This window comes from Corvus moneduloides, chromosome 2 (genome assembly GCF_009650955.1).
Source record: "Corvus moneduloides isolate bCorMon1 chromosome 2, bCorMon1.pri, whole genome shotgun sequence".
Taxonomy (NCBI): Eukaryota; Metazoa; Chordata; class Aves; order Passeriformes; family Corvidae; genus Corvus; species Corvus moneduloides.
In genome coordinates, this window is record NC_045477.1 from 106,488,956 (window position 1) to 106,516,485 (window position 27,530).

A 27,530-nucleotide genomic window follows, 5' to 3' on the forward strand; every position below is an offset into this window, starting at 1 on the left:
AGTTCAGTCTTGGGCACACCATGTACCTTTTTTCAAAATTCATTGGCACTGTAAAAATGTAACTAAAAGCAGAACCAACTCATTATTTTAGGAAGCAGTTCACCATATATTCTATATTGCTTGCTACTCACTTTCTTTTTTCTTATCAGCTGTTGGATGCAGGTGTTTTAGAGAAAAAAAATGTGGAAGTTACATAAAACATCTGGGCCAGATCCTCAAGGGATATAAATTGTTGTTGTACCATTTGCAGGCTCTGGAGGACAGGCTGTACCAAATCAAAGTGTTCTTTGTTTTCTAATATGATCCTACTGCACAGACTAGAAAAGAGATTTATTTCTTCTGTAGCACTGTGCCCTTGATTAACCTCATTTGTGGTATCTATTTCAGTGAAAGAGCTAATACCTACACCGGCTTCAAAGTGTTGCTAAGTGTGGTATATGGCTGCTCATGTATCATTTGGTTCTCTCAAGCCATTTTCTGTCATAAGAGAGGCAAGTTAGATGTATGCTCTGGGTGAATCTCATATCATCAGCAGCAGAATATTAAGCCAAACTGCTGTAAAGTAATGATGCTAAAAGGTGAGCTGTAAGACACTGATTAAATACTTACCACCACAGTTAGCCCACATGGCATAATGTTTTGTTCAGAGGCTTTCAACCTCTTTTCAAACTGGTGGCCAGTGCCATGGGCTGAAACAAACCTTCACTCAGGCCTTAAGAGGTATGCTCAGATAAGCTTGGCCCTGTTTCATCTCAAGTGAATTTTATTTCAGTATCATATAGTAAAATACAGGATAACAGCAATTCTTAATCTGTAGCTTGAGGTTACTCTTGCACCACTAAGCTGTTCTCACCAAAATCTCTCACAGGTTTCTTGCAGAGGTGCTGCAGTCACAGCAATCCATTGTGGTCACACTGAGGTGTAGCTATCTTCCATACCAAGAATGGGAAAAGTGTGAAGGTTTAGAAATGATGGGATCTGAATTACCCCAATAAAACTTTTCCTGCATGAGAGACCTTGGTGCAACCACTGACGCAGTAATAATAACACTGTACTCTATATTCCCCCTCCAGCACTGGCAAGCTTCATCTTTGACATTCCTGTGGGAAATACACCCACATGTTGTGGATGGGAATTTTGATATTATATATTATATTTGATATATTATCACTAATAACCAACTTTATTAGTCCTTTTCAGAATGGAGCAGCACACACTGGGACACAGAGAAGATGCAGTCCTTGTGCAGAGGTACCCACCAGCAGGACATCAAAGACAACTGTGACAAATGAGACCACATGATGCAAATGATCAGTGGGTTCCGTAGTTTTGTTTTGCATTTAGCCTTACTCTCCCCTGCCTCCCCTAGCCTCGGGCTTCCCCTGCTCAGCTTTCCCCCTTCACCCTGCTGCTTTCCCTTCTCCTTCCCATTCCTCCCTGTCTGCTGACACCGGTCCTAAGAGCCAGTAGAGACAAGTCAAAGGTGCTCAATACAGCCAAAAGGCTGAAGGATTTCTACCCTGAGAAACAAGAAACCTTTGTACCTTCAGGACACCGGATGGTCCTTTACAAGCAGCTTTTACTCCGTTTAACCCTGTTCCTGTTGGTGAGGAGTCTGATGAAATAATTCTATTAAGCAAAGAGGTTTTCTAATACTGCCTCTAAACATGACACTGGAAAGAGGATGGCTAATGGTCAAATCCTGCCTCTAGTGATGTGGGCAGATGGTTGGTGACTGCAGATACTGGATTTTGCTTCAACACATTTCCATTCTTTTTTTACAATTACCCACACACAAAACTCCCCTTTTCTGTGGATCCGTACTTCTGAATTTTATCACTTATCCAGGTCAGGTGCACCAAACCCAGCAGCTGGTGTTTCACACCTTGAATCCTTTCAAAAATTATCCACCTGTCACATGAAGGTTCTTTTGACCCCAGACTGGCTATGCTGGAAATCTACTCTAGCTTTATTATTAAAAAATGTAAGGAAGATTTTTCCAGAGAGTTGTGAAAGAATATTTACAAGTGCATGTAGGGGCAGGACAAGGAGGAATGGCTTCAAACTGAAAGAGGGCAGGTTATATTAGATACTAGGAAAAATCCTTTACCATGAGGGTGGTGAGGCACTGGAACAGAGTGCCCAGACAAGCTGTTGAGGCCCCACCCCTGAAAGTGTTCAAGGCTGGACTGGATGGGGCTCTGAGTAACCTGGTCTACTGGAAGGTGCCCCTGCCCATGGCAGGGGGATTGGAACTAGATGATCCTTAAGGTTCCTTCCAACCCAGGCTGTCCTGTAATTCTATGATTTAATGAGAGCTGGGCACTAAACACTGACTACACCTGTGGAAAATCTGCCCTTTGTTGACTTTGAATTTCAACAAATTTCAGAGTTTTGCAACTTTTAATTTCCAGCTCACATGACCTGTAACTTTAACAGTTAAGTGAAAAACACTTCTAAGTACCAGATCTTTGCTAGCCCCAGAGCTATAGATGATCCAGCTATTTTGACCTGGTCTTACAGAGACTGTGAAAGCTTCTTTGTTTCTCAATAAATGAAAACTTTCATGCACTGATCACTGTTCCATCCAAAGGCATACAACATAGCAGCAAACAGAAGTAATTTTACAGAGAAACTTTTGCATATGACTTGAGAGAAAACCCATCAAGGACTGACAATGATAGATGATCTCCCCTGTGACATTCAGGAATAATGCAGTTTCACATTTACGTCAGGGAAAAACAAGCAATGGACATATTTAAATAATCATTAAAAATGAGATGCCTGACACAAGGCAGGTTCCAACCCTGTTCTGCCACACATCTTCTGGAAATCTTTTCTGGATATTATCTGAGGCCTTCTCATTTGTGTTGCTCACGAAAAATTGTAATGGAGGTTCAAGTGTATGTGTTATCAGCAAAAGGTTCTCTCAAGGGAAATTACGTGAAAGGACATTTTTCTTGTCTTCATGTTTGACATTCAGGAGTAGTGATGAGAAAAGGTAGGCACAGGAGTCTTTCAGGAAAACACCAGAGAGCCGTGGCAGCATTTCATAGGGATGTGAACCGTTCATCATCTGCTGCAAAGACTCCATTAATGTGGCTTGCTTTTAAATCCAGTGCTTCACAAGGAATCCCATTTTCTAGTGTCACTTCAACTTTCTCTTCTAAATTTTCTCTCTCTGTTGAGTCTTTATTCTTTCTAAAAACAAGAAAGAAAAGATCATCTTATTCTGTTGACCTGCAGCACTCCACCATGATTCCACAGACAGAAAACTGCATATTTAGTTAGAAGTTTGTCATAGGTTATGCTCATAAAGGCACAATCTGGTGTATTTCCTTGCTGTAGTAAATACACCAGATGGATGTATCTAGATACAGTAGCTAGGGAACCCACAGATTGGAAGCCCTTGTTTAGGTGAGCTTACAACTGGAAACCAGAAAATCTGAAGTAGACATGTTGTAAGCATGTTCTAAAAATTATTTACTCCTTTTATTCTGTAAAATGACTGGAAGCTGCAAAAGCAAAAGATGGGGCAAAAAAAAAAATTGAAAAAATCTCTAAATCTGTTTGGGATTTTTTACATCAAGAAGGACTGCACTAAACATCTAGTCTGACTCTGCAATGTATGTCATAGATTTCACCCCATGATCTGTACAAAAATAAAACACACTTTTTAGAAACAGATCAGTCTTAGACTAACTATAGCCTCCAAATGTGGAGACTTGGGTGCCCTCACGTGCCTGATTACCTTCTTCAGAACATTCATGATTACCTTCTTAGGTAATCTCAATGCTGCAAATCTGCATTTTTTTTCTTCAAACTTCATTAGCAGCCACCTTCCTACCCAGTATTTTATACTTTTGTTTTCTAGATCAGATAATTGCATGGCTTTCACTTTTCCAGGCTCCAGTTGTCGCAAAAACATATTATAATAGTGGCTGAATAAAATGATATACATTAAAAAAAACCAACCCTAAAATAAATTATCTAAAATAAAATCATGAGAAGATGTAATAAAGAAATATCAGTCAACAGGTCATGATGTTCCTTTAATTCCAGATTTATTCTGACCTTGAGGACAACTAGTTCATAGTTGAAAAACCTGCTGTACTTTACGGCCTGCAGCATCAGCGGTTTCAGAGGATAAGAAACTCAAAGGTCAGCTGCACTGCTTCTTCCTACCCCACAACATGTCCTCTAACAGCCTGACTCAGGACAACCATAAAAATCTGACTCAGTGTAACTGCTAATAACAGAGATATTAACAAGAATAACATTTTATTGGCCTTTGGAAAATTCTTGGCATTACAGACTTGTTAAAACAAATTTGGGGTGTAGTAGCAGAAATCTCTGACCTCCGGCTGCTCTTACGCTGATAAAAAGGAGTGTTCTTTAATACAAAACTGTGGAGACAGAATATAAAAGTTACTAAGAAGGAGGTTCAAACAAAATGAGAGGAGTAGAAGATGTGTGAAACTCATCACCAGAGGAATTCAGAGAAGCTAAAAATTTCCATGAATCCAAGGGGTGACCCAACAAGTTAAGGGAAGAGAAAACATTGTGGGTTTCCCAATACAAGAAGACCAAATCCAGCTCAGGAAGGCCCACAGCTGCAAATTTAATGCTGGGACACGAATAGAGGGAAAGACTGCCTGTCTACTCTGTTTTCACTCTTCCCAAGGCAAATGTTTATGGCCTCTGCTGCAGATGGAATTTTGGGGGATAGGGGGAGACTTTGGACTCGTTCAGGACAGACAGTAGAGGATGGTCCTGCCCTGGGCATGTGGCAAATCTATTGCTGTAGAGGGAGGTGTCCTATTGCTGCAAGGACAGGAGAACAAACATAAGGGAGACAGTGTGTCTGACCCAGATCACTGTAGGCACTGCAAGAAGCAAATCTCAGTTCAATAAATGATGCATGAGTCTAACTCGATAGTGAAACTCCTGTATAGGCCAACTCCCCTTCCCTGACACCCTGAGCACGGACAGCCTGGAGCACGTGCTTTTGGTCTTATCTGAACCAAGGTATTTAAATGATACTTTAAAGAGAGAATGCCAGATTTATGAGAAGTCAACACCATCCTTGGGGCCAGATTTCCAACACAGCTTACTAGGCAACAGAGTTCCCATTATGTAAGCTCTGGACAAGCTCCCAAGAAAACTAATTACTGGACACACTGAAGTCTTTGAAAACCTGGTCACTTACTTCAGTGTCTGAAAAAGAGATCAGTGCTTTTGTAATTCTTTTCTCTGATGTCTGGCTTTTTTTTTTTTCCCAAGAAGCCAAATTGCCCAGACCATCCCATTTACCTCTCCAGTCCTCATGACAGTAGATAGAAGAAATATATGCTTGGTTTATCCTCTGTCTCACTTCCCTGCCCCTGCCTGCAGATGTTATTGATGTGAAAGGAGGGTTAGAGTTCAGCCACAGATGAACCTGCTCTGAGGAAAGGTTATATGTAATGGTAGAGTAGGGAAACAGAGGCATAAGTGAAAAAAGGAAAAAAGCATAGCAACTAAAAGGACAAGAGCATGAGACAGAGAGGGTGCCAAGTGCACACAGGCAGGCATCAAGAAGCCATATCAATGGCAGTGTGATGATAAAAGCATGGAGCTCACACCATATTGAGGGGAACTGCTCAAGCTCAGCCGAGTTATTTTGGAAATACAGGGGGAAATCCTGTCTTTCAGCGTGATAAGAAGCACAAGTGATTATTTTAGCTAGAAGAATCACAGCTATTTATCATAGTTTATTTATATTACACTTAATGTGAAATGTTTGAAGACTCCCTTTAAGTTAGGCACTATAAAGAAACACAGAGCCAAGATACTACACAGAGGGCAGGTATGGGCTTCAGGTAGCAACATCATTCAGTTTTACAGAAGAGGTTGCCTATATTTGGGGCATGAAATAATTCAGTCCATACAACATGGTTGTGATAGGGCTTTAACTATCCACAGATTCCAAATACCTTGCCAGACTCTTTCCTCAACAGCATCTTTCATCTATTGTTTGCTGAATTTTGGGGGATTTTTATGAAAACAGAAAAGGGGTTTTGGAAATTCATACAATTCCTCTGAATGCAAAATATAACTGAAGGGATTCTGACTACACTACTAAAGGTTTTCTATGAGAAGCACTTAACCTTCACAAGTGTTGTTCTTCTTAGGTCTTTTAACATTCTTCAAGGTCATAAAAAGGCAGAAAGGAAGTCTCTGCAACATACCACTTTTCATATATTAATTCCTTGTTCTGATATATTTGGGAATACAATCCATCATAGAGTCAGTAATTTTGATATCATCTAGTTATCAGCAGGAATTTACCCTTTTTCAGTTCTTCTGCTGTTCCTGTATGAATCTATTGCTGAAGTCATAATTTTGTGTAAACCTAAACTCTGCGGCAGCCAAAAGCAGGGTAGAAGCTGAACTTCTGTGGCAGAATCTCAACACAGCTGAGAAATTTCTATTCCTTATGCTAAACTCTGAGTCAGCAGAGATGGGAGGATCAAAACTCCACCTGCTCCCTGTGCTCCTCCCACATGCTCACACTAGGGAAGCATGAATAGTTTTCTCTTTTTCACCCATGCCACCAGGGCAGAAACGGAGAAGAAAAGAGAGTCTCCCTCTCCTGCCCTACCACCAGAAAAGCTCCTAAGCTCACGGGGAGATCTGCCCATGAACCTGTGAAGGGCTGGGTATTTTGGGCTCATCAAGTCATGAATGGTAGGTGAAACCCTGCACTGTTCCAGTGAGCAGGTCCTCTTCAGCCATACATTAATCATTACTGTGTGCTCTACTGAGTCTTCTCAAGCTGCAGAAGCACAGTTTTTTTAGCCCTGCCAGCTTTTGACACTACTGCCCTGGAAGGGATACAGTCACTGCCAGCTCCCTCTTGGTAGCTATGTGGGTGGTCTGTGGCACAATAAACCTTCACAAGAATGACATCAATTGTCTTTTTAAAGCTCATCTCTAGTTAGGTGGCCTCCAGGATCCTATTCTTACACTCTCCATTTCCTCATTACATTCCAAAATTACTAAAGCATCTATACTTCACAGCTAAAAATTTTAAGCCTTTTCCTTAGAAAAGGAGACATGGGTTACCTTTACCTAGTTAGGGAAGGGAGCACAGCATTAATCTGTCCGAGGCTGCTCTGAAACACAAAACCAGCCCAGCTGACCTAACTAGCAAGTATTTCATTAAAACAGAAGAAAGACTAAGCTGCTTACTTCTTGTGTTTCTGAATCCCTGAAATAATGAGGAAAACAATCCCAGCCACAATGAGACAAAGAACAACACCAAATACAATAAGCCAGACAGGTGTAGAGGGTTCAACAGGAGGTGCTAAGGTTGAGGTTATCTTCAGGAACTGCAGTGTTTTGTCACTCAGTAGGAAGGCACTGTTGATTCTGTTCCGGTTCATCCTTCAGGAAAATAAAACAGAAAAACATCACAACTCTTTATAAAGGTATTTTACAAGTTCAAAAGGTAGTAGAAAACAAAAGGATTTTCCATGAATGTGCTGCAAGTTTGGCAGGGCTGAATGTCATCCACCATAATGAAGAAAAGGATGTTGTCTACCTTTAATGGGGGTCAGCCTCTTTTCTCAGGAAACAGAACAAGAGGACATAGCCTCAAACTGCACCAGGGGAGGTTCAGGTTGGACAACAGAAAGAATGTTCTTCACTGCAAGGGTGGTTAAGCATTGGAAAAGGCTGCCCAGGCAGTGGAGGAGTCACTGTCCCTGGAGGTGTTCCCAATGGCACCCAATGCCATGGTCTGCTTGACACAGTGGTGTTCAGTCAAAGGTTGGACTTGATGACCTTGGAGGTCTTTTCCAACATAAATGATTCTGTGATTCTATGATTTTATGATTCTGTGATTCTATGATGTTGTCAGGATTACACAGACCTTGGCTATACCAGAGACCTCAGTTAATCCATAGACACCCACACATTCGGAACATTTCGAACACCAGACTTTCCTATGCATTTATCTGAAAAACTGGGAAATACAAATGAGACCTGAAGTACAGTATTATTATTTATTTCTGGTTTGAATCATGTCCTGAAGACATAGTAGCTTGTAAGCAGTAAGGCTGGCTCTGTTACCTTGCTCATGTAGCATTCAAGACTAGCACAGGAGTGGCAGATCTACCCTTCAATGCTCAGAGGATTTACTTACAGTGCCTCCTCAAACTGAACCATCTTGCATGTTATGGGCTGGTACATGTGCCCCTGCTGCTGTAGATTTTCTTAGGTCCATGAGGCACAGGATACAATTCATTCTGGAAGAATCCACACCTATTGGCAACATGTCCTTCTTCCCTGCAGGATGCAGCTAAAGGGATTTGTACCTTGCATATTTTTCCCATTATGAGAAACTGTAAGTCTGAGAAATATGCTTTTTCACAGAAGTAATACAACTGCTACCCTTCAGTGGATATCTCCACCCATTTTCACTGCCTGTAAGCATTTCACTGCCTGTAAGATATTTCTGGATCTAAATCTAAGCAGGCTTAAGGGGCTTTAGAAGTATCTTTCATTAGCTTTTTCAAAATGTTAAAAATTTTTAAGCAAATGGATTACATATATTGGTCTTGAGAGATTCTTTTTGATAGCCATTATGTGAATTAATGCAGCTCTTTTTTGTATACAATTCAATTTATTTACCAGAGAGCAAGTATTTCCTAAGAAAAGATGTATGGGAAATACAGGGACAAGTTAGCAAATTTCACTTCTTGGAAATCATAATGTTTGGCTGTCCCTTAAACAGGAGGTTCTTAGCCTTAATGGAAAGTCAGCATTCCTGGACAGGACTGAAAGCCATGGCATGTTTTAAGACTCATAATACCGTAAGCTGTCTGCCATTTAGAAAAGATTTCCTTACTGATGTGAAAGGATCATTGTGAACAGCTGAAATAAGCATTGTTTACCCTCATCTAATGGCTTGAGTTTCAGAATTATGTGCTGAAACAGGCAACTACAAGTGCATTTCATGTTTGTATATGCATAACTACATCTTGTGTATATTTATGCAAAATCTTGAGTATCATACAGAGCTCTGACATGGTTTACCTTCCTCTTTATTCTTACTTTGTAGGAATCTCATACAACAAAATTCTAGTCCATGACTAGTGTTATGTGCTACCATAGTATGAAGAATTATGATAAAGGTTTTGTATGGAAGCCTGCAATCAGAAGCAATTGAACAAAAAGCATTGTAGTTTTATAGACCATTTTATTTCTTGCTTTTAAACTAGGTAGGAATTAAAACTTTTCATAAATAGCATATTCTTTATCAAGTGACAGACAACAGTTAAAAACCAAACAATAACAGCATCCAATTTCTGTGCCAAACAGGGCACATAAAAGACTTAAATAAATCAGCTTATGCTACTGAACGTATCAAAGAATAACAGAAATGCAAAACCCCCGCATTCCAGCACTCTTACAGAGAGCTTCAGTGAATAAATAATCTGTTTGCTCCACTAATGCTATGAAGCTATTGTTTGGTGTCTCTGTAGGAAATAGTTTAATCTGCTCATAAGCTTAAATTAATCTTTCCAAAAGAACGCACACTCATTCATCAGGAATTAGGCATTACACCTCCATAGAGATAACATGAATTTTCAAGACAGAGCACAGAATGCCTGAAAACAAAGAGATCCATTTTCCACTCCATGCTTGAGAAATGTATGTGCATTATGCTGCTTGAGGGACTCATCCCTATAAACCCCTTGTGCAGGTTTTTTTGGACCATTGAAGTCAGATTACCCATTTTTTCTTTTTTCCTTGTCAGTTCCACATTCTTCCTTTTACTTGCTACAGAATGTGATGGTAGAAAGTGAAGTGATTTGTAGTGCACTGTACTTTGTACAAGCACTGCTCAGCTGTGATATTGACTGGCATTCTAGAACGAGCTGGTATGAAAAGAATGTGAGCATAAAATTGTTTAAACCAAGCTGGAACACAGCCAGCTCTGCTCATGAGGAGTTCACAGGAGCTCTTCTCATGTGAAAGCTGACTTCTAAATTAAGTCAGATGAAATGTTAGTGAGAAGCACTGAAAGGGAGCCTATGGTCATTAGCCCAGGTGTAGATGTGCATGTAGCATGCAGTGAAAACTAAATTATATTAATCCCACCCAGAAAGTGTGCCCTTCCATCATCTGAGGAAGAAGGCTATCTCACTGGGAAATGCAGCAGCTGGATGAGAGCAATGTACCACACACTGGACAGCACATCACAGGCAGGGCTCTGGAAAGGGACTAGATTTCTTCTGAGTCTCAGCATCAACAGAGATTCTTTCCAAAGTTATAATCCCAAGGCTCACATGCTTTGCATTCTGTGGGACTGGTAAAAATCCTCTTATCTCACATTCATTAAAGAGTACTGATCCCTCAGTATTTTAGCAACTTGGATTAGTTCATCCTTAAAGAGGCAGAGTGCTCACTCATACAAGGCCCAGAGAGAGAAAACATCCCCCGTAAACAAGGAAGAAAGCATTGCAAAAGCAGTGACTGTACCTGATGGCTGCTTCTACCTCGCTTCCAGGAACAGTTGTCACATTTTTGGAAGAATCTGTGACCACGAACCAAAATGACACTCGATCTGTCACATTGCAGAGCAGCACATTGGAAATTCTGCAGATAGTTAAAATAAAAATCATCGTTAAAGAAGCATGGAAGGAATTATTTAAATATTTTAGATTTTCATAAAATATTGCTCTCACCTAAGGGGGGGGGGATTCTTGTTTTTTAAAAAGTTAACAGTTAATACTCAAGAAAGAAATCACTCACTGCATTTCCCATTTCCCAATATGATTTTATAAAAATCAAGCTTATGAAGACCAAACGAGTCTTCAAAAATTTTTCTAAATCTATTACAAACTTGCATGGTCTTGGAAATATATTCAACATAATTAAATGGACAAATACATATTTGAATAACAGTCATCACTGGCTGTGACAAAGGCCATATAATGAAGCAAATGCTTTGGTGAACTAAGAATTCTGGTTTTGACAGCAAATACCACAGGAACCGGTCATGGAGAATTGCACACAGGATTGTCAAGTGAGTGAGTTCTTCTACAAGATACATTTTTTGAAGGGAAGATCAGTGGAATTGATGTTATTCCTTTTGACATCTTTGTTCACAGAGCCAGGCACAGAGTGGAGGGAACAAGCTAAATTTAGTCCTTCTACTGGCATTGGCCTCTGCCCTTTAGCAGTGTCAAATATTTATATTATGTATTTTAAAGGAAGATTGCTCAGCTTTATGTGAAGTTAAATGTGGAGGGACATGGGCAGGCAGCTTCTCGTGGCATACTACGTAAATAGTGTGCAAAATGCCTTTTAAGCGCCATTTTTTTCATCTCTCTCCTAGTAAATGGCGGAAATATCAGAAAACCGTTATGGAATGACACAATCACGGGTATTTAAAGGAAGGGAGGGAAAGCCGGTAATGCAGGGCCGCGACAGGGCCCCAGCGCCCCGCGCTCTGCTGGGCAGCGCCACCTGCCGGCCGCCCGCAGCACCGCCCCGGCCCCGCGGGAGCTGGCAGTGGTGCGACTGGGGGCACTGGGGGCACTGCGGGGACTGGGGGGACTGGGGGGACTGGAGGGACTGGAGGGACCGGGGGGACTGGGGAGACTGGAGGGACTGGTGGCACTGGGGGACTGGTGGCACTGGGGGGACTGGAGGTACTGGGGGGACTGGGGGGGACTGGGGGGACTGGAGGCACTGGTGGCACTGGGGGACTGGTGGCACTGGGGGGACTGGGAGGACTGGAGGGACTGGTGGCACTGGGGCGACTGGAGGGACTGGGGGGACTGGGGGGACTGGAGGGACTGGTGGCACTGGGGGGACTGGAGGGACTGGGGGGACTGGTGGCACTGGGGGGACTGGTGCGATTGGTGGGACTGATGGGATTGGGGGTAAGAGGGGCAGGAGGGAACACTAATACCCACCAATATCTGGGCAGTCCCCATCCAGCCAGGGAGTTGCTTGTAAGGCAGATCACAGTACCTCATTACGGGTATTTTCTAGAAATGTTTTACTTGCTGATTAAAGGTTTTTTTGAGTGATGTTTCAGGTGCCCTGGGTAGTGCAATACCTCGTTTTACAGAGGTCTATCTATCATCTATCTATCTCATGGAATCATAAAATGGCTTGAGCTGCAAAGAACCTTAGAGATTTGTTCCAACCTTCCTGCCATTGGCAGTGAACCTCCCACTAGACAGGTTGCTCAGAGCTCCATCCAGCCTGGCTTTGCATACTGCCAGGCATGGGGCATTCATAGCTTCTCTGGGCAACCTGTGCCAGTGATTCACCACCAGTAAAGAATTTCTTCCTAACATCTAAACTAAATCTACTCTCAGTTTGAAGACATTCCCCCTTGTCCTGTCACATGCCCCTGTCAAAAGTCTCTTTCCATCTTTCTGATAGGTTCCCTTCAGGTACTGGTAGGTGCTATAAGGTCACACCAGAGCTCTCTCTTCTCCAGGGTGAACAGACCAAATTGTCTCATCTTTTCCTTGCAGGAGAGGTGCTCCAGTCCTCTAATCACAGAATCACAGAATATTCTGAATTGGAAGGGACCCACAAGGATCATTAAGTCCAACTCTTATGGGAGTGATCCATACAGGGATTGAAGCCACAACCTTGTCATTATTAGCACCACGCTCCAACCATCTGAGCTGATTTCATGTTGGCTCTTTAGAGCTCGCTCCAATAGGTCCGCGTCTTTCCTGTGTTGAGGACCCCAGAGCTGGATGCAGCACTGCAGGTGGGGTCTCACCAGAGCAGAGCAGAGGGGCAGAATCCCTTCCCTTGCCCTGCTGGCCACACTGCTCTTGGTGCAGCCCAGGATGCAGTCAGCTTTCTGGGCACATTCCAGAGAGATGTGCAATAAAATGGAAAGCAATGATTTTACTGAGCCAAAATGACCACTTTTACTTCTCTAGAACCGTATCAATTTTGCAAATACAGAGAATTTTTATGCATAAAAGAGGAAAGCCATCCTCTGGAATTTGAAAACATGTTCACATCAGTTTGCTGGCAACAATCAGAAGATGAAAGCAGCTTTATTCTTTGCAAAACAAAAGGAAAGCACAAAACTTACAGGAGAGGGGGAAAAAATGCCTACTTTTGGCTGGTGGCTGACAAACTCTTGCTGACTTCACAGAATATCTAAAATTGTAACTGCAGAGGACGTTTTCTATCTGGGTGTTTATAACAGTAGGACCCAAAACTTCATGTTGCTGAAGTTCCTAAAGCTGCAGTTTCTGTGGTGCAATCAGAAACTGGGCCAGGTGGAAAATCTGAGCCTGGTGTTGCCCTACAGATGTTCTTGAAATGCAGTAAGTGAAGAAAGATTGATCCCCAAAGAGAAAGATAAAGGTAGACAAGGACTGGCAGAAGACCCTGACTTTCATACCCTCATTCAAAGACTCTTCAAGCTAGGGTCTTCTCTAAAGTGCCAAGGTTTTAGCATGAGACAAGGCAGCCAGTCACCATGGGGGTAACATCTGTGTCTAGACCAAACAGCACTGAAACAAGGGGCAGCGAGGAGTGCACTAAGATACATAAATTTGGCTTCCTTTCTTCTCCCTGTTGTTTCTAAAATCCTTCTCGATTACAAGCCACCACTTTTTCATCAGTGGAATCCAAATGCCATAAACCCTTCCAGGTCCCAAAGAGAATAATCCCACTCATGAGAAGCTCAAAGAAGATGAGTAAACACCAAAACAGACTGGTTCAACAAGCACCAATGTGGCAATTTCTATGCAGTGGTGCACTTTTTTTTCTCCCATGCCACTTGCATTCAGGTTGGATTCACAACATGCAGAACCATTGCAACTATGACATCACACTGTATGGATCTGAGAAACCTGGCTTCTCCAGGCACCAATGAAGTGTATTTGTAAATATATATGTGGACATTTCTTTCTTTCCTTAGCAGCTGATAGATTTTTGACATGGGATTATATCAGACTGTTATCATCAAAATGACAAGATCCTGGTTCAGCCTTATGGCACCATGGCAAAAGTCCAAAACTACATTTCCTTTAATATACACAAACACTGGTGAGCAGAGTACAGGAAACCCTAGCAATTCCTTGGCCTAAAACACCATCATTGTTCCTTCTGGAGATTTAAAGGATTGTTTAGGGGTAAGATAGAGCTGTCAGAGAGTCAAAGGGAGCTGAGTGCCCACAATGGCTGTTAGCTCATGAAAGAACCACAGCCCCAAGTCTCAAGTGCATATCTCCAGCTCTCCCAAAAGCATCACGCCTCTTCCAACACAGGGCTCTGCAGCTGCTCCTGCAAAGGAACATTATTTTCTTCCCAGCAGCCATGGGATCGCCTTGATGTAACAGCTTTACTCCAGAGTCTTATTTTGTTGTTCTAAATGGTCACAATATTTTTAGTATCAAAAAAGCCTGTCTTAGGAAGATGGATAATGTTGATGAATTTTTTTCTGGTCACTTTGTAAGGAAAATTTCAGGGTTTTTTATCTATAAATGGGGGGAAGATGTACCAAAAGTAGATTCTGTTACTTGAATGGAAACAAATGTGTTGACATTCTTTTTGCTCTAAAGATTAACTAGTCTCAGGCCCAAAAGAGATGCATATTATTTCAAATGAGTCACAGATTAGAGAAACCAGGGTTACTAACAAAGGCTACAACAATAATTTTTTAACACTGAGAGACCAAACTTTCCTCTCCTTGTAACCAAAGGTTGGCTTACGTAGTTCATGACCATATATATTGAGAATCAATTGAAAGGCCACATATAAAGCAGGAAATAAAGGGGTATTAATTCTCCACTGAAAAAGAAGTGTTTCTATCTATATTATTAGTTACTGGGTAATTTGATTGATTGTGCCTTTCTTCTGCTTCACACAAACTTGAACATTTGACAAGCCTTTCAAACATTAAACACTGTTACATGATTTTTTCAGTTTGGAAATTAACTGCAGAGAACTTGAGATGTAACGTGCAATCCTCCCCAGTCTACGCTGGGTCACTCAGTGGTTACACAAGGGAAACAACAGCATCAACTGCTGTTTGCAGCAGCACATTGAAATGCTTGTCATCACAGGCTGGCTTTTATCCAGCTTCAGAAGCCTAACAAGAGGTGACTTTGAATATCAAAAATGATGGGACAGACTGCAACAATAGTTATCCTGATCCACCAGACAAATTATTTTGGGGCCTGACAGAGCTTGTGGAAGTTAATAGCATTTGGGTCTCATGTGGAAGTTAGTTGTGGCTGTGAGTTACTTCGGGGATGTGGGTGTGTTAGAAATTACTGGGATGTAAAAGGGGAGGTTTGTCACATCCTGGCTATGGCCATGTGCATAATTCATACCCTGACAGAACCAGTATTTAATTATGTAAAATAATAGTGATTTTTGACAGGTTCTATTTTGACAAAAAACTTCATTTAACCTGATACAAAATTTCCGTAAGTTTAGATGCTACCAGAATGCAGCCACAGGCAATTTGTTTGTTCTTACATGACAGAATAATTGGTCATTGGTCTTTTACATCTCCTGAAGAAAATCTGTTGGCATTTTCCTGCAAAATCTCTTGTAGTGAAATGTAATTTATTTGCCAGCAGTGCAGTGTAATTTATTTACTACAACCTCCTGCTTGTGCCTCCCTCTTCACCACAGTGAACTCTCTTTCCCAGCTCTGCCAGGGTGCTGTTCCTGTGTGCAGCATGCTGCTGTACCTTCTGGGAGGCTGGGTGCTCCCACACCTCCATGCCCGCTGCAGAAGGAATGCAGCAGGACTACAGTCCTTCCTTACAGCTGCCAGACACATGGGTGGGGAGTGTGTTATTTCCGAGGCATCTAATAGGATGGAGACTTTCACAGCCTGCCATGTAAAAGTCAGATTATTTGAGGTATATTGGGAGGTTTATCTAGCCTTTCCATCACTAAATGGGGACTTCAAGGTCCCTTGGGATTTGGGAGAGATTTATGTATAGGAAACTCCTCAGCCTTTTGCCTAGGAAGTTGTGCCAGAACTCAGAGCTGCAAAGCTCTCCTTCAGGCGACATGCTGTGTGTAATGACCCCAAAGGAGTCTCTAAGTCCTAGATGAGTTATCAGTTATACCTGCAATATACACCCCATGAGGGGGGTACCCAAGTTACACCCCACGAGAAAATCTGATACCATATTAAAAAGAGGTAAAGATGCCCACAGTTGGCTGATTCCAAATATTATACTGACTTTTCTGGCCAACTTAGTAGCAGGGAATTATTGATGTGTGCAACACCACCTCCAAACTGGAGTTGATGCCTTTTCCTGGTCTTAAAATCAAGAGTCAAACACAGTTTGAAGGGAAAAAGGGATTTTACCTTGGTATTTATTTTAAGGATCCTTAGGTGCACTACGTCCGGGTCAAATGCACCTCAATGCACACCGCAATGCACACCCCCAAAAGATCTGGTATAGCATTATAGGTCTTACTAATTAGCATATCTATCAAAAATTCCCCAGTGAGAGGCTCGAATGAGTCCCCCTCCCCAAGGAACCTTCCTCTGGATGGTTCTATCTTAGTTTACAGAATGTGTTCTGGAGAAGACCTTGGTGTCTGAGGCATATTGATCCCTAACTACAAAACCTCTAAAATGTTGAGTCTCCTAGCTTTACAAACAAGTCCAAGAATGTAGGCAAAAAACACTAAAGAATACAGAAGTTGTAAAAAGGTATAAAAAGAAAAGGCAAAAAATCATCATGGCATCAGAGTAACACTGACATCATCATATTTGTCCATAGGGCAAATTCTCTTAGCAGGAAACTGAATTAATGAGTATAAATTCTATGATTGCCCAGAGTGGGTACAGATAACTGCCATTAAAACTTCTACTCCTTCCATACCGGCTTGACTTTTTCCCATTCCTGCACCAACCTTATTTTAATCTTCAGAAAACCACAGTGCTTGAAGAGGAAAAAGATCACTGGCTTCTGACACAAGTCTTTTGCTGTATGAAAGTACCATGACTTTGAAGGAAGAGAATAATTTTAAAAAAGGACCCAGGAATAAAATAAGTATACAAAAGTGAATCTTTATGGATCAGATGCTGAATGAAAACTCTGCTCCTTTGAAATCCTGAGAGAAAGTCCTACATAATCATCTCTAATTAGCTTGTATCTTGAACTCATTTTTGAAAGTGTCATTTTAATTGGGTTGAGTAGCACACTTGGCTGTTTTTGTTAAGCTTGACGTAACAGCTCTCTTGCTCAAAGGAGACCACTTCTGAGGAATAAAAATGAAACAGCAGGAATCAAACATTCCTGTCACATGGAGGGGGAAATCCCCTTTTACTTAAGAGAAGTGCAGCAGCCACAATAATCATCATGTTACTAAAGTTAACTAATATCTTTGCAAATGTGGAATATGCTTCACCTGATGCAGTGACTGCCTGAAGCAGTTTTATTTTTAAGTAAATTGAAAACCTTATCCTCATTAGCCTACCAGAACCATCAATCTTTCATTTCAGGTTGAAAAACAATGAAAAAAATAATAGGTCTATGGAAATGCACTTACAAGGTTTTTTATTTAAGAAAGATAAGAACATCCTGAAAATATAGCTTGCTAAATGGTCTGTCTAATCTGGTATCTAATTTCATAGAGTAGCAAGGATCAGAAGCCTGAAAAGAATATTCAATACTTCAGGGTAGATTTAATCCCAAAACCAATTACAGGCTGATTTCTATCTGCACTGCAACATCTGAAACTTCTTGATGGTAGGTAACTCAACCGCTGTGATATCAGGGATAGGAACGCCCAGCAGAGCACAGCACCGGCATACCCACCTCCCAGGGCTCTGAGTCAGCTCATCTTCAGCACACTGCTGAAGCTGAGCTCTAAGGAATCATGCACCAGAGCTGCTTACTCAAAGATCTGTGCTGCCTTTCCTGACCTCCCAGTGTGTCCCTTTGCCTCCTCCCAGTATAGTCTCCGGAAGGTGTCAAATCGTCCTGCTGCATTCTGCTTAAAGTGAACTGGCACCATCCCACTGAGCTCCACAGCTGTGTCACTTCACATCCACAGGGACACTGGTTCAAAGATTGAACATTGCTTAAGACAGAGACAGTGTGATGTTGCATATGTATGTGGGTGTCAGAAGTATACTGCAACAGCCTGGTTTTAGAATCTCTATATAATGATTTCTACAGCTCAGTACAGCAGAGGAAAGGTCACTACATGCAGCATTGTTAATATGTATAAGGCAAATCCAAGCAGATGCTTACTGAGTTGTGCTCTTGCTGGAATATCTTCTCATTGCAAAAGCCACCATTGCTTTGAAGAGGTACTCTTCATTAGCATCCCAGGCATACTGTAAAGGAAGATGGAAAATAATTAGTTTCAGCACCAGTGCTGGCAGTACAGAGAGGGAAAAGAGTTGCTGAACTTGAAATGCTGTATTGATCAAGAAAATGAATAAATTCTCTGGTTGTGCTAAGAAAATAAATGCCCATTGTTTAGTATGGACAAAGGACTTTTTCTAATGGAAAAAAAAAAGTGCAATATAAACTGCAATATAAATAATATAAACTGCAAAGAATGTTTCCAAAAATTGAATTAACTTAATATTTCTGAAAGCTGACCAAACTGGAGATGTAAAGTTTCTTATACCAAAGACTAGAATTCTCCCCACACAGCTGCTTTCATGGCTTTGCCTCTTTTGCTGGATAAACTCAGTAAAAGGTTTAAAACCACCCTCAAAGACTTTTGGCCCTGCCCAAAAATAACAATAAAAAAACCCCTAATGTTGAATGTGGTCTCTGGGAGCTGGACATCAGGACAGCAGGAAATAAAATGAGATTGCAGCCTTATTGCTGCACACTGTTCTGATTACAAGAAGACTCAACTATATTACAAATTATTATATTGCATGTGAGATAAAAGAAAGAAAATAGCATCCCTACTACTTCAATAAGGAGAACATAGGCTCCAAAAACTGTTCTCTGTTGTCTTGATGAAAAATCATGCTTTCATAATCTAAGTTTTCTGAGACGGCTTCACTGGGTTCCCCTGGGCTTTCACTCACATATGCAATTCTAATGACCTGTAAGAACTGCATCTATTACATTTTTATAACAGGAGCCATGACTGAGGCATACCGATTGAATTTCTTCCCCTTTCAGCAGATTACAGAGATTATTAGTTTCTTGGAATTATATTAAGGGAGGTTAGAAACAGCTGTCTTCAGTCAATCAGAACACAAATCTAATCTTTAACTTTCAGCATTAAAAAAATCTGCTCTGTAATCATGCAAACCAGACACCCAGTGGTGCGGACACTTAAATCTGTTGTCAACTTGGACCTACTTTTTCATAGTCCTTTGTAACACATTCAAAAAACAGCAATGTACATCAAAAAGAAGTAAATAGCATTGCAAATTCGAAATCTTAATTCTGGTCTTTAAATTCTGATTTTGGGTGCATGGAGATGCAACCTCTCCACAAAAAAAGAGAATCCAACTTTCAGGTATCTGCAGCCCTCATGTTGTGCTGGCATCCTGTGGACTGGGAAACTAAACAGGGAAGGAGACAGTCATTTAAAGAGGAGAAAGTGATTTGTTTGTCATCCCTAGATGAATGTTGAGTGAAATGGGCTCCCTGAGATGAGACAGGACAGGGTCAGGAAAGCTGAGGCAGCAGTCAACTTGAGCAGCATCGAAGTGCAGCTGCAGTGCTGAGAACCTGGGTTCTGACTCACTACTCTTGCCTCATGAATGAAGAGGGTCGTGAGCATACTGTAATAATGCCTGCCAACCTGGGAACTTCAACTGAAAAAAAAAAAAAAACCAGAAAGAAACTCTTTGGAAAAAATTTATAAAAGCCTGTGTTTTGATCCCACTGCACTGATGAAAATGTGACAGTAATGAGAGCAACTAATACTAAAAGAGATCATGCAGTAAAGGAATTAATACAGATCGGAGCCATAAAACTATTTATCATCATTTTAAAGATATCTATATTTAAACCATGAAGCACAATTTGCAGTACTAACAGGGAAGATCTCTTTTTTTCTGTGTATGGCACTATTGACTGAATCCCTACATGCCATCTGCAGTCTTTGAGAACAGGTCTAAGAGGACAGAAAAAAGTCATTTGTTAGCCAGTGGATTAAGCCAGCTGTAGAGATAATTTAATCAGTTGTCTTGAAAATGGATAATGATGAAGCACACTCCATTTCATGCTTACATGGACACAAATACAATGCAGCAGTACCAAGTACATGTTTATGTTTAGTGCAATGCATATATACATGCACAATTTGTCACAGTTTTCATAAATAATGCAGTAGCCTAGCACTTCTTTAAGTCAGAGTAAAAAAAAGGGTATCTCAAAACAGGGAAAATAATTTGTAGTGAGGAATTCCAGGCCCAGCTGAAAGAGTAAGCACTTTAAAAGAGACAGAATAAACAGAAAACTGCAAGAAAGAGGGGGAGAAGGCTGGCAGAGAAAGCTCAGCAGAAGTCAGGGGTCTGCCTGAGTAAGGAGAAGATACTGCAGACAGCCCTCTGGGCCAAAGGGCAAGAAGCCCCAGGAAAACGGAGATTAAACAGGAAGTAGTGGAGATGGAGATTGCTGTGGGCTCCAGGTGAACAAGAACCTCTGTCCATGACTGCATACAGGAATATACAAGGTGAAGGCAACATAACGAGGAGGAAAAGTAAGGCAAGAACTTCAAGCTAAAAAACTGTATGAACTCAGGACAGGTGGGCATGAATTTCCAGAAAACAGTTTCTAATCAGCAGCTTTCTCCAATCAGAGGGATGGATGCAAAGAAACCTTGAATGATTTGGATTGGAAGGACTCTAAAGATCATCTAGTTCCAACTCTCCTGCCATGGGCAGGGACACTTCCGCTAGACCTGATTCATTCTACTATGGGGCTTTATCAGCTTCATCTTTACCCTCCAAATGCAAAGGCCTGGCGTGCAGCTGATGACTGAGGATGTTCCTATACAGAGCAGCTATTGATGCACACTTTCTGCTGCTCTAGAGGAAACATTAAATATTATTTGCAACCACACACTATAAACATAACTGTTAACAATGAAACACTACATGACGCTATCAGAACTATTAATGTTTACATCTTCCTGGTGCTGCAAAGGAACCAACACAAAGACGTTGGCTCAGTTGCACTCGCCATCCTTTATATTTCAAGGAGGAGCAGAATTGGACACAGGTGACTGTGAAAGGCAGTCTTAACTGCCTCTTACTGAACGAAGATGATGAGATAATGCATGAAAGATGATGAATGCAGGTTGCTGATGGGGTGAAATGCTGTAATAGTGCTCTAAATGACAAAATTTAAGATATGAGAATATAATATTACAAGACGGCTCTGACCTGATTTCAGTGTGGACCTGGCTTGGAGCAGCAGAGGACTAGGGACCCTAGAAAATCTTTTCCCTCCTAAATGGTTCTGTGTTTAACTGTACAGCCATTCAGACTGCAGAATGGCTACAGACACACAACACTTCTGGATCCCATCTTGTGGCAAGACACAAGGTGTATGTTAGCATTCCTCCTCTTCATCCTCTACCCTGGAAGCAGCGTGAATACATGAGCCAGAAGCAAGTGCACTTTCTACTTCACCTGGCTGCACCCCTGAGGTGCCAACTCTTTGACTCTTATGGTTAAAATGAGTGGTGACACCAAGTTACATGGACTTGTCAGTGCTCATCACTTCTCACTCTCTAGTTGCCTCTGTTCCTTTTGAATTAACTCTCTACTCCTCTGCTGACTCCATGAACAGAAAGCAACCAGTGACTAGCAGCTATTCCAGAAGCCACTCATGAAGTCAAAACCATCCTCAGAGAGACTCATAAATCACCTTCCATTTAAGGCCTACAGGCACCGTGTTTCCTCCCACGGATCAGCAAACATCTCTGTCAAGTACACCCATTATTTGCAAATAAAATGATAACAGCTGAATATCTACTGCATCTGAACTGCTCTGTCCAGCTCCATTGTGATAAGAACTAAATAAATACACTAAATGGAACTCTCTGCCTCAGAGTACAGCTTAGGTGATGAACAAATTAAAAAACGGTGTCCCGTTTTCATCTGCTTCACACACAGTGGATGGCGTGCACTAAACCATGTGAAAAGCTGCACCAACCTATTTCCTATGCCCTTGCATGTACACTGGAATTATCCTGCCACTCCTAGAGGAAAATTCCCACAGTATCAGGGCTTTCTGTTATCATGGAGCTTGAAGTGACTTGGAAATGAACAAAGCTGACCGTGTCCTGCTGTGACACAATGAGAGTATTACACTTTTCTTTGCTAAAATACATAACACAAAAAAGTAAAGTGTCCCAAATCCTTTAACCAAAATGAATTTCAGTTTCATAGTAGTTTCAGTTTTCAATTTCAGTCATTCACAGAGAAGACTGCAATGGCTATGAAAAGTAACTATTACTACCTGTGTACTAAATAAATTGTTTATTATTTGTGGGTGATTTTCTATGGCATCATACCAGTTTCAGCAAGCTGTTGTTCCAAAATGCTGCTCTCAATTGTACCATTCTTTGCGCTTTCACACACTTTGTTATATGAAATAAACGACTACAAAAAACAATAGACTCCTCAGTTGTTGCTTTTATCTTGCAATATAAAGTGCCTTCAATGGCAATGATTTGTTTCATATCCTTTTTGAATGAAAAACAAAAAAAAAAATAAATGATCAAACAAGCTCCCCTTATTTTACTACAGCTGGAGATGGAAAAGGCACTAAAAAAGGTCATTACTGGGAACTGCAATTTTTGTTCTTTGCTACTATGTTGAACCAAGATTAAACCAAAATATTAGCAGTTGTCATCAAGGAGAGATTTAATAATTATTTTGATGTATTTTCAGCCATAGTATTACACTATTTTTAATAATTAAAAAAAAAAAAATCTAGGCTCGCACTACTGTTTAATTAAAGTCTCCCACCGAAGAGAATTGACTTCAGTATGAATTCCAGACATTTACTTTAGCTGGTATGTTGAATATTTCTTTGTACTTTGTCTGGTTTACGAAGTTACCAGTGAAATTTAGGTTCCTGCTAATGTTAGTTTAACTTACCTGATCTTTCAGGGTAATTTCAGAACAGCTTCTACAGTCACAGGGAGTTTCTCATATCACCAACCTTTTATAACATAATACTGCTTTATTTCCCAGGGCTCATAACACAGTCAGACACCAGACTCACAAGTGGAGATGACTGTCCAGGATGTTTCATACCTAATTTTCTGCTGAGCCCTGTTAACATGCTGCAGATTTGCTCTACGTATTCAAACTAACAAAGTACTGGGCTCTGACATATTAAATAGTGCCTTAGATCAGGAAGGACCACTCAGTCATCTAATGTCCTGATCTCTTATGTATCTCTCATTGCTCACACCAGTACTTCTACATTAAGCCCAAAGATCTGAATTAAGCCAAAGCATTTCAGTCCTTATGAGACAAGCCTGCGCACCACGAGCAGAGAAGAAAGGCCACTATCTGAAGCCCTCCATTAGCAGGGAATTGATGAGACATGCTTGAATGATCTCTACAGTTAATGCTTGTCTGAAAGCCTGATACAAAGCCCCATTTCATAAAGACCTAAAAATCTTTTCCTGCTTCTCTTTCCCAGACATGCTTGACTTTACAATTAGCACCCTCAAGCAGAAGTGCTTTTCCCAAAATACAGACTTACATTTATGCAGCACTTCTCATGCATAAAGTGTAACATCCCTACTGTTTTTCCAGGGGAAAAAAAATCTTTGACAGAAAACTACCTTTATGAAAAAGCAAGCTTTATATTTCTTCTAAAGAATGCTTTTTAAGGAGTGGGCTAGTCAAATGTCAAGAAATGGATGCCTGGATCATGACTTGAGCAAACTATTACAATGAACACTGCAGAACAAATTGCTTCTATTGCCTTCAGAAATTTTACAGTATATATTACTTCTATTTTGGCAGATATTGAGTTAGGAAGAATATGTGAAGATACAGTACTTACTGCATTATCTCCCAAAGCTGTTTTGATACTAATTCGTACTTTGAAAGCATTCTGTGCATCTGGCACAAAGAGAAAAAGCAAACATATACAGATAGTCAGTCAAAATAGGACTTTAAATCATTTACTTCCCTGATTATTTCACAAACATCAGTTTCTAAATGTGTCTTAAGAGATGACCCGCTTAGGAGAACAGAAGTTACTTGCATGAAAAAGCCCTACAGAGTCTCAGTGAGGTTTACCACAACCTCTTTAAGTGACATCAACTTCCATACTTAATTTGCAAACTCATAAAAGATCTGAATGCTCAGTGTTTTAATCTTCAAACTGAAGAAAAACAGTTAAAATAAAAATCTGAGAAGTTGGCAGCTTTGTAATCTAAACTGATAGCTACTTTATTTAAAGAAGGATGGCAATCAGTTCCAAATCTTACCCGGCTTGCAGAGCTCAGCATGAGCAATGGCAACTGCAGAGAGTGTAAGCAGCAAAGCCCGTAACATCCCGTCAGCATGGAAAGGTTGAGGCAAAAAGAAGTGAGTCTCCCCTGCAAAGCACTCTTAAACTTTCTGTGACCCAGGATTAAAGCATCAGGAGCACAAGTGAGCAACCAAGTAAAAGGTTTAATAATTAACCCCCATTATTTTAGCTAAAAACAGGCACTAGAAACAACTGTCTTCTGTTAGTTATTTACTAGTTTTCTCTGTAGTAAAAAAAAAAAAAAAAAGCTGCAACAAATATTAATTTTCCTTCTTCCTTTTTAGAAAAATACAAAATTTTACAGAGTGCTCCAGGCCAATCATTTTTTCTCACAGGCGTAGTATCAGACAGACACACGAGGTGTCTGTGGGATGTCACACCAGAGCAGCTGGCAACTGTTACCCACAGCAGGTGAATCTGAAGCTTGGCTGACACTAGATCCCAAAGAAAGCCACCACCTGTCTTCCCTGGGAAACTGTCTGGCCCCACTGAGGGTCCTTGAGGATAAGGGAAGATTGGGCACCCTTTTCACCCCGCCAAAAGAAATGTGTGATGAACACAGAATCCCTGGACCCAAAAAACAGGGCTCAGGTATTGCCCCTCACTTGCCTTTGAACTCACAGCACTTGTGAAGGGCCAGTCTGATGAGCACAGTGCCACGTCCCCCCATCCCCACCCCGGTCCCACTCCCATGTCCTGGCTCAGGAGCTGGTCTGAGCACATCAGAGCAAATGCCTTGTTCTACACAAAAACATCCAACATCTGAGGCATTGCTTTGCATGAAAAGAACTGTTATGTGCATGGAGAAATACTTTTTTCCTGTTAGAGGCTCGTTACGGTAGCAACTAGAATAAGCAGAGGTGCAATAAAAGGATTTAGTAGGAAGCATGTTGTATAGGAACATATTTTTGTTTTGTAGACATGACTCATTGTGTATACATGTACACACACGTGTGGAAATATTTTAATGCACTCTACACTATTAATCAAATGTTTACCAAGACAAATAAATAAATGTGGACAAAAACAATTCCGAAACTGAGATGTATTGCAGGTATTTGAACAGTCTCTGCAATCTAGGCAGCAAGACAGGATTACTTTATTTCATTCTGTTGCTGTACTCCTCCTGTAGCCATTCTGATTAATGGTTAGTTCCTACATTGAAGATCGCTTCAGAATTACTTTCAGTTGGTCCTTTAGCACTACGAAGGGTGTCTTGAGACTGCAAACCCAAAGAGCTTCACACAAATGACAAACAGTGAGAAAATCTGACTTAATTGTTGGACTGAATTTACAAAAAACAATAACCAGTATTTACTACATTCAATATTTGACTTTGGGGTAACAGAGAACTTACTGTTTCAGTAATTTAAACCATTTTTAGAAGCCAATGTTAAAGGACTTGATATCCCATCTTTGAAAGTCATTCACCAAGCTGATTCCCAGGTACCTCTTTACTCTTACTAGGCAACCCAGTCTGGGTACAAAACTATTGGATACATTATCTGCTTGAATGTTTAATCTCTGCCTATGAAAACAAAAAAGTGATGTATTCATTTCTAAAGACAGCTTAAATTAACCTGCTGTATATATGCACATCAAAAGGAGCGAACTGAAAAATGTACAGATGTATGAAGGACTGTCAGGTTACTGGAACATCTGTAACTTTAAAAAAATCTTAAAACAATGTGAATACAATCAGTTTCATGGTAAATTCATGTGCATTGCTTCAATAGTGAACACGTGAACTTTTTTGTACCTTAGGGGGAAACACTGAAGAAGTTGGGAAGAGAGGAGAAGAGCCAAGCACTCTTTCCCTGCTGCCAGAAGGCAAGTGGAACTGAGTGTGATACGCAGCATCACCACTTCTCCCTGCTGTAAAACACCACAAATCAGTTCTTCCCCTCAGAATTGCACAGGACCGGTGTCAAAGTACATCGAAGGCACACGACACCCAGCAGGAACAAACTCAGAGGACATGACTGGATTCCCTGATCAGAGCTGCTGAATTCCAGCCAGGATGGCTGATTTTCCCCAATTTGTCTTGCTGGCAAGAAGCAAGACAAATGATTTTTTCCAGCAGAGAGGGGAGGAGGCCAGGAGAAGAAGCAGTGTGATAAACACCCCAGCTCACAGCTCACAGGGAGAGCACCGTGCACTTGATATATATGTGCACAGCAATGTGGATGTGTGCCAAATGTATCCAGCTGAAGGCCCACGTGCTTATCCATTTGTACATGCACAAAGTGCTGCACATAAACAATCAGTTGCTACACATCTATAAATCTTTTTCCAAAGCCAGCACGTTTTTTAAATAAGCCAGGTGGACATGCAAGACTACACCAGGTGTTAGCAGGAAGATAACTTTGCTCCAAATTAATGGTATTTTTAAATACTGTCTTAAAAAGCACTGCAACTTTTCAGTTTACAAATGGAGTATATCTGCATAATCTAAAAAGACAGACAGACATTCTGCCACTTTGTATCTTTTAATAAATCTATATGCATGGATAACTTTCTGTTCCCATTTTGGCCAGATACATAGCACTGTTTAAGCATGTCTGCATTTGTTTACCACTGATTAATCAGTCAGGCATCAGTTTGTTTGAACAAATTACAATCTTCATGCACATATGCAAGGTATGTTTTTAACTGACTACTTTGTGAGGCGTTAGACTTTTAAGTAGCTCCTCTTTTATAGCATCTTTTTTTTTCCTAACTACTGTGGAGCTACAGATCATAGCCATGCAAAATTTCATGCACGATCTGCATTCCAGAAATATCACTGAACTAGTGCAAAGAATTATTTCTCTTATTGCACCAAATGAATTTGTCTGCCTGGTTGAAAATAAGAGTATCTCTGTAATTTTTTTCAATGCTTTTGGTCTACAGAAGCTAATGTATTATCTGTACATATATATTTTAAAATACATCAAATTTTGGACTACCAAACAAATCAGGAGAGGACTGAAATTTCAAGGAAGCATATGACTTGGTAAAACGAACAAACCCCTT

At 40.8% G+C, this 27,530-nt stretch overlaps 1 protein-coding gene across 1 annotated transcript; it reads right to left on the reverse strand.

Moving 5' to 3' along the window:
• Positions 1 to 2,384: 2,384 nt before the first annotated feature.
• CLTRN (collectrin, amino acid transport regulator) lies at positions 2,385 to 24,658 on the reverse strand. Its single transcript, XM_032100704.1, has 6 exons — positions 24,472 to 24,658; positions 24,042 to 24,100; positions 18,279 to 18,364; positions 10,531 to 10,647; positions 7,234 to 7,428; positions 2,385 to 3,201 (listed from the first exon to the last, which is right to left on the reverse strand). The coding sequence occupies exons 1-6, from the start codon at positions 24,536 to 24,538 to the stop codon at positions 3,051 to 3,053; spliced, it is 675 nt and encodes a 224-aa protein (XP_031956595.1). The 5' UTR covers positions 24,539 to 24,658; the 3' UTR covers positions 2,385 to 3,050.
• Positions 24,659 to 27,530: the final 2,872 nt, after the last annotated feature.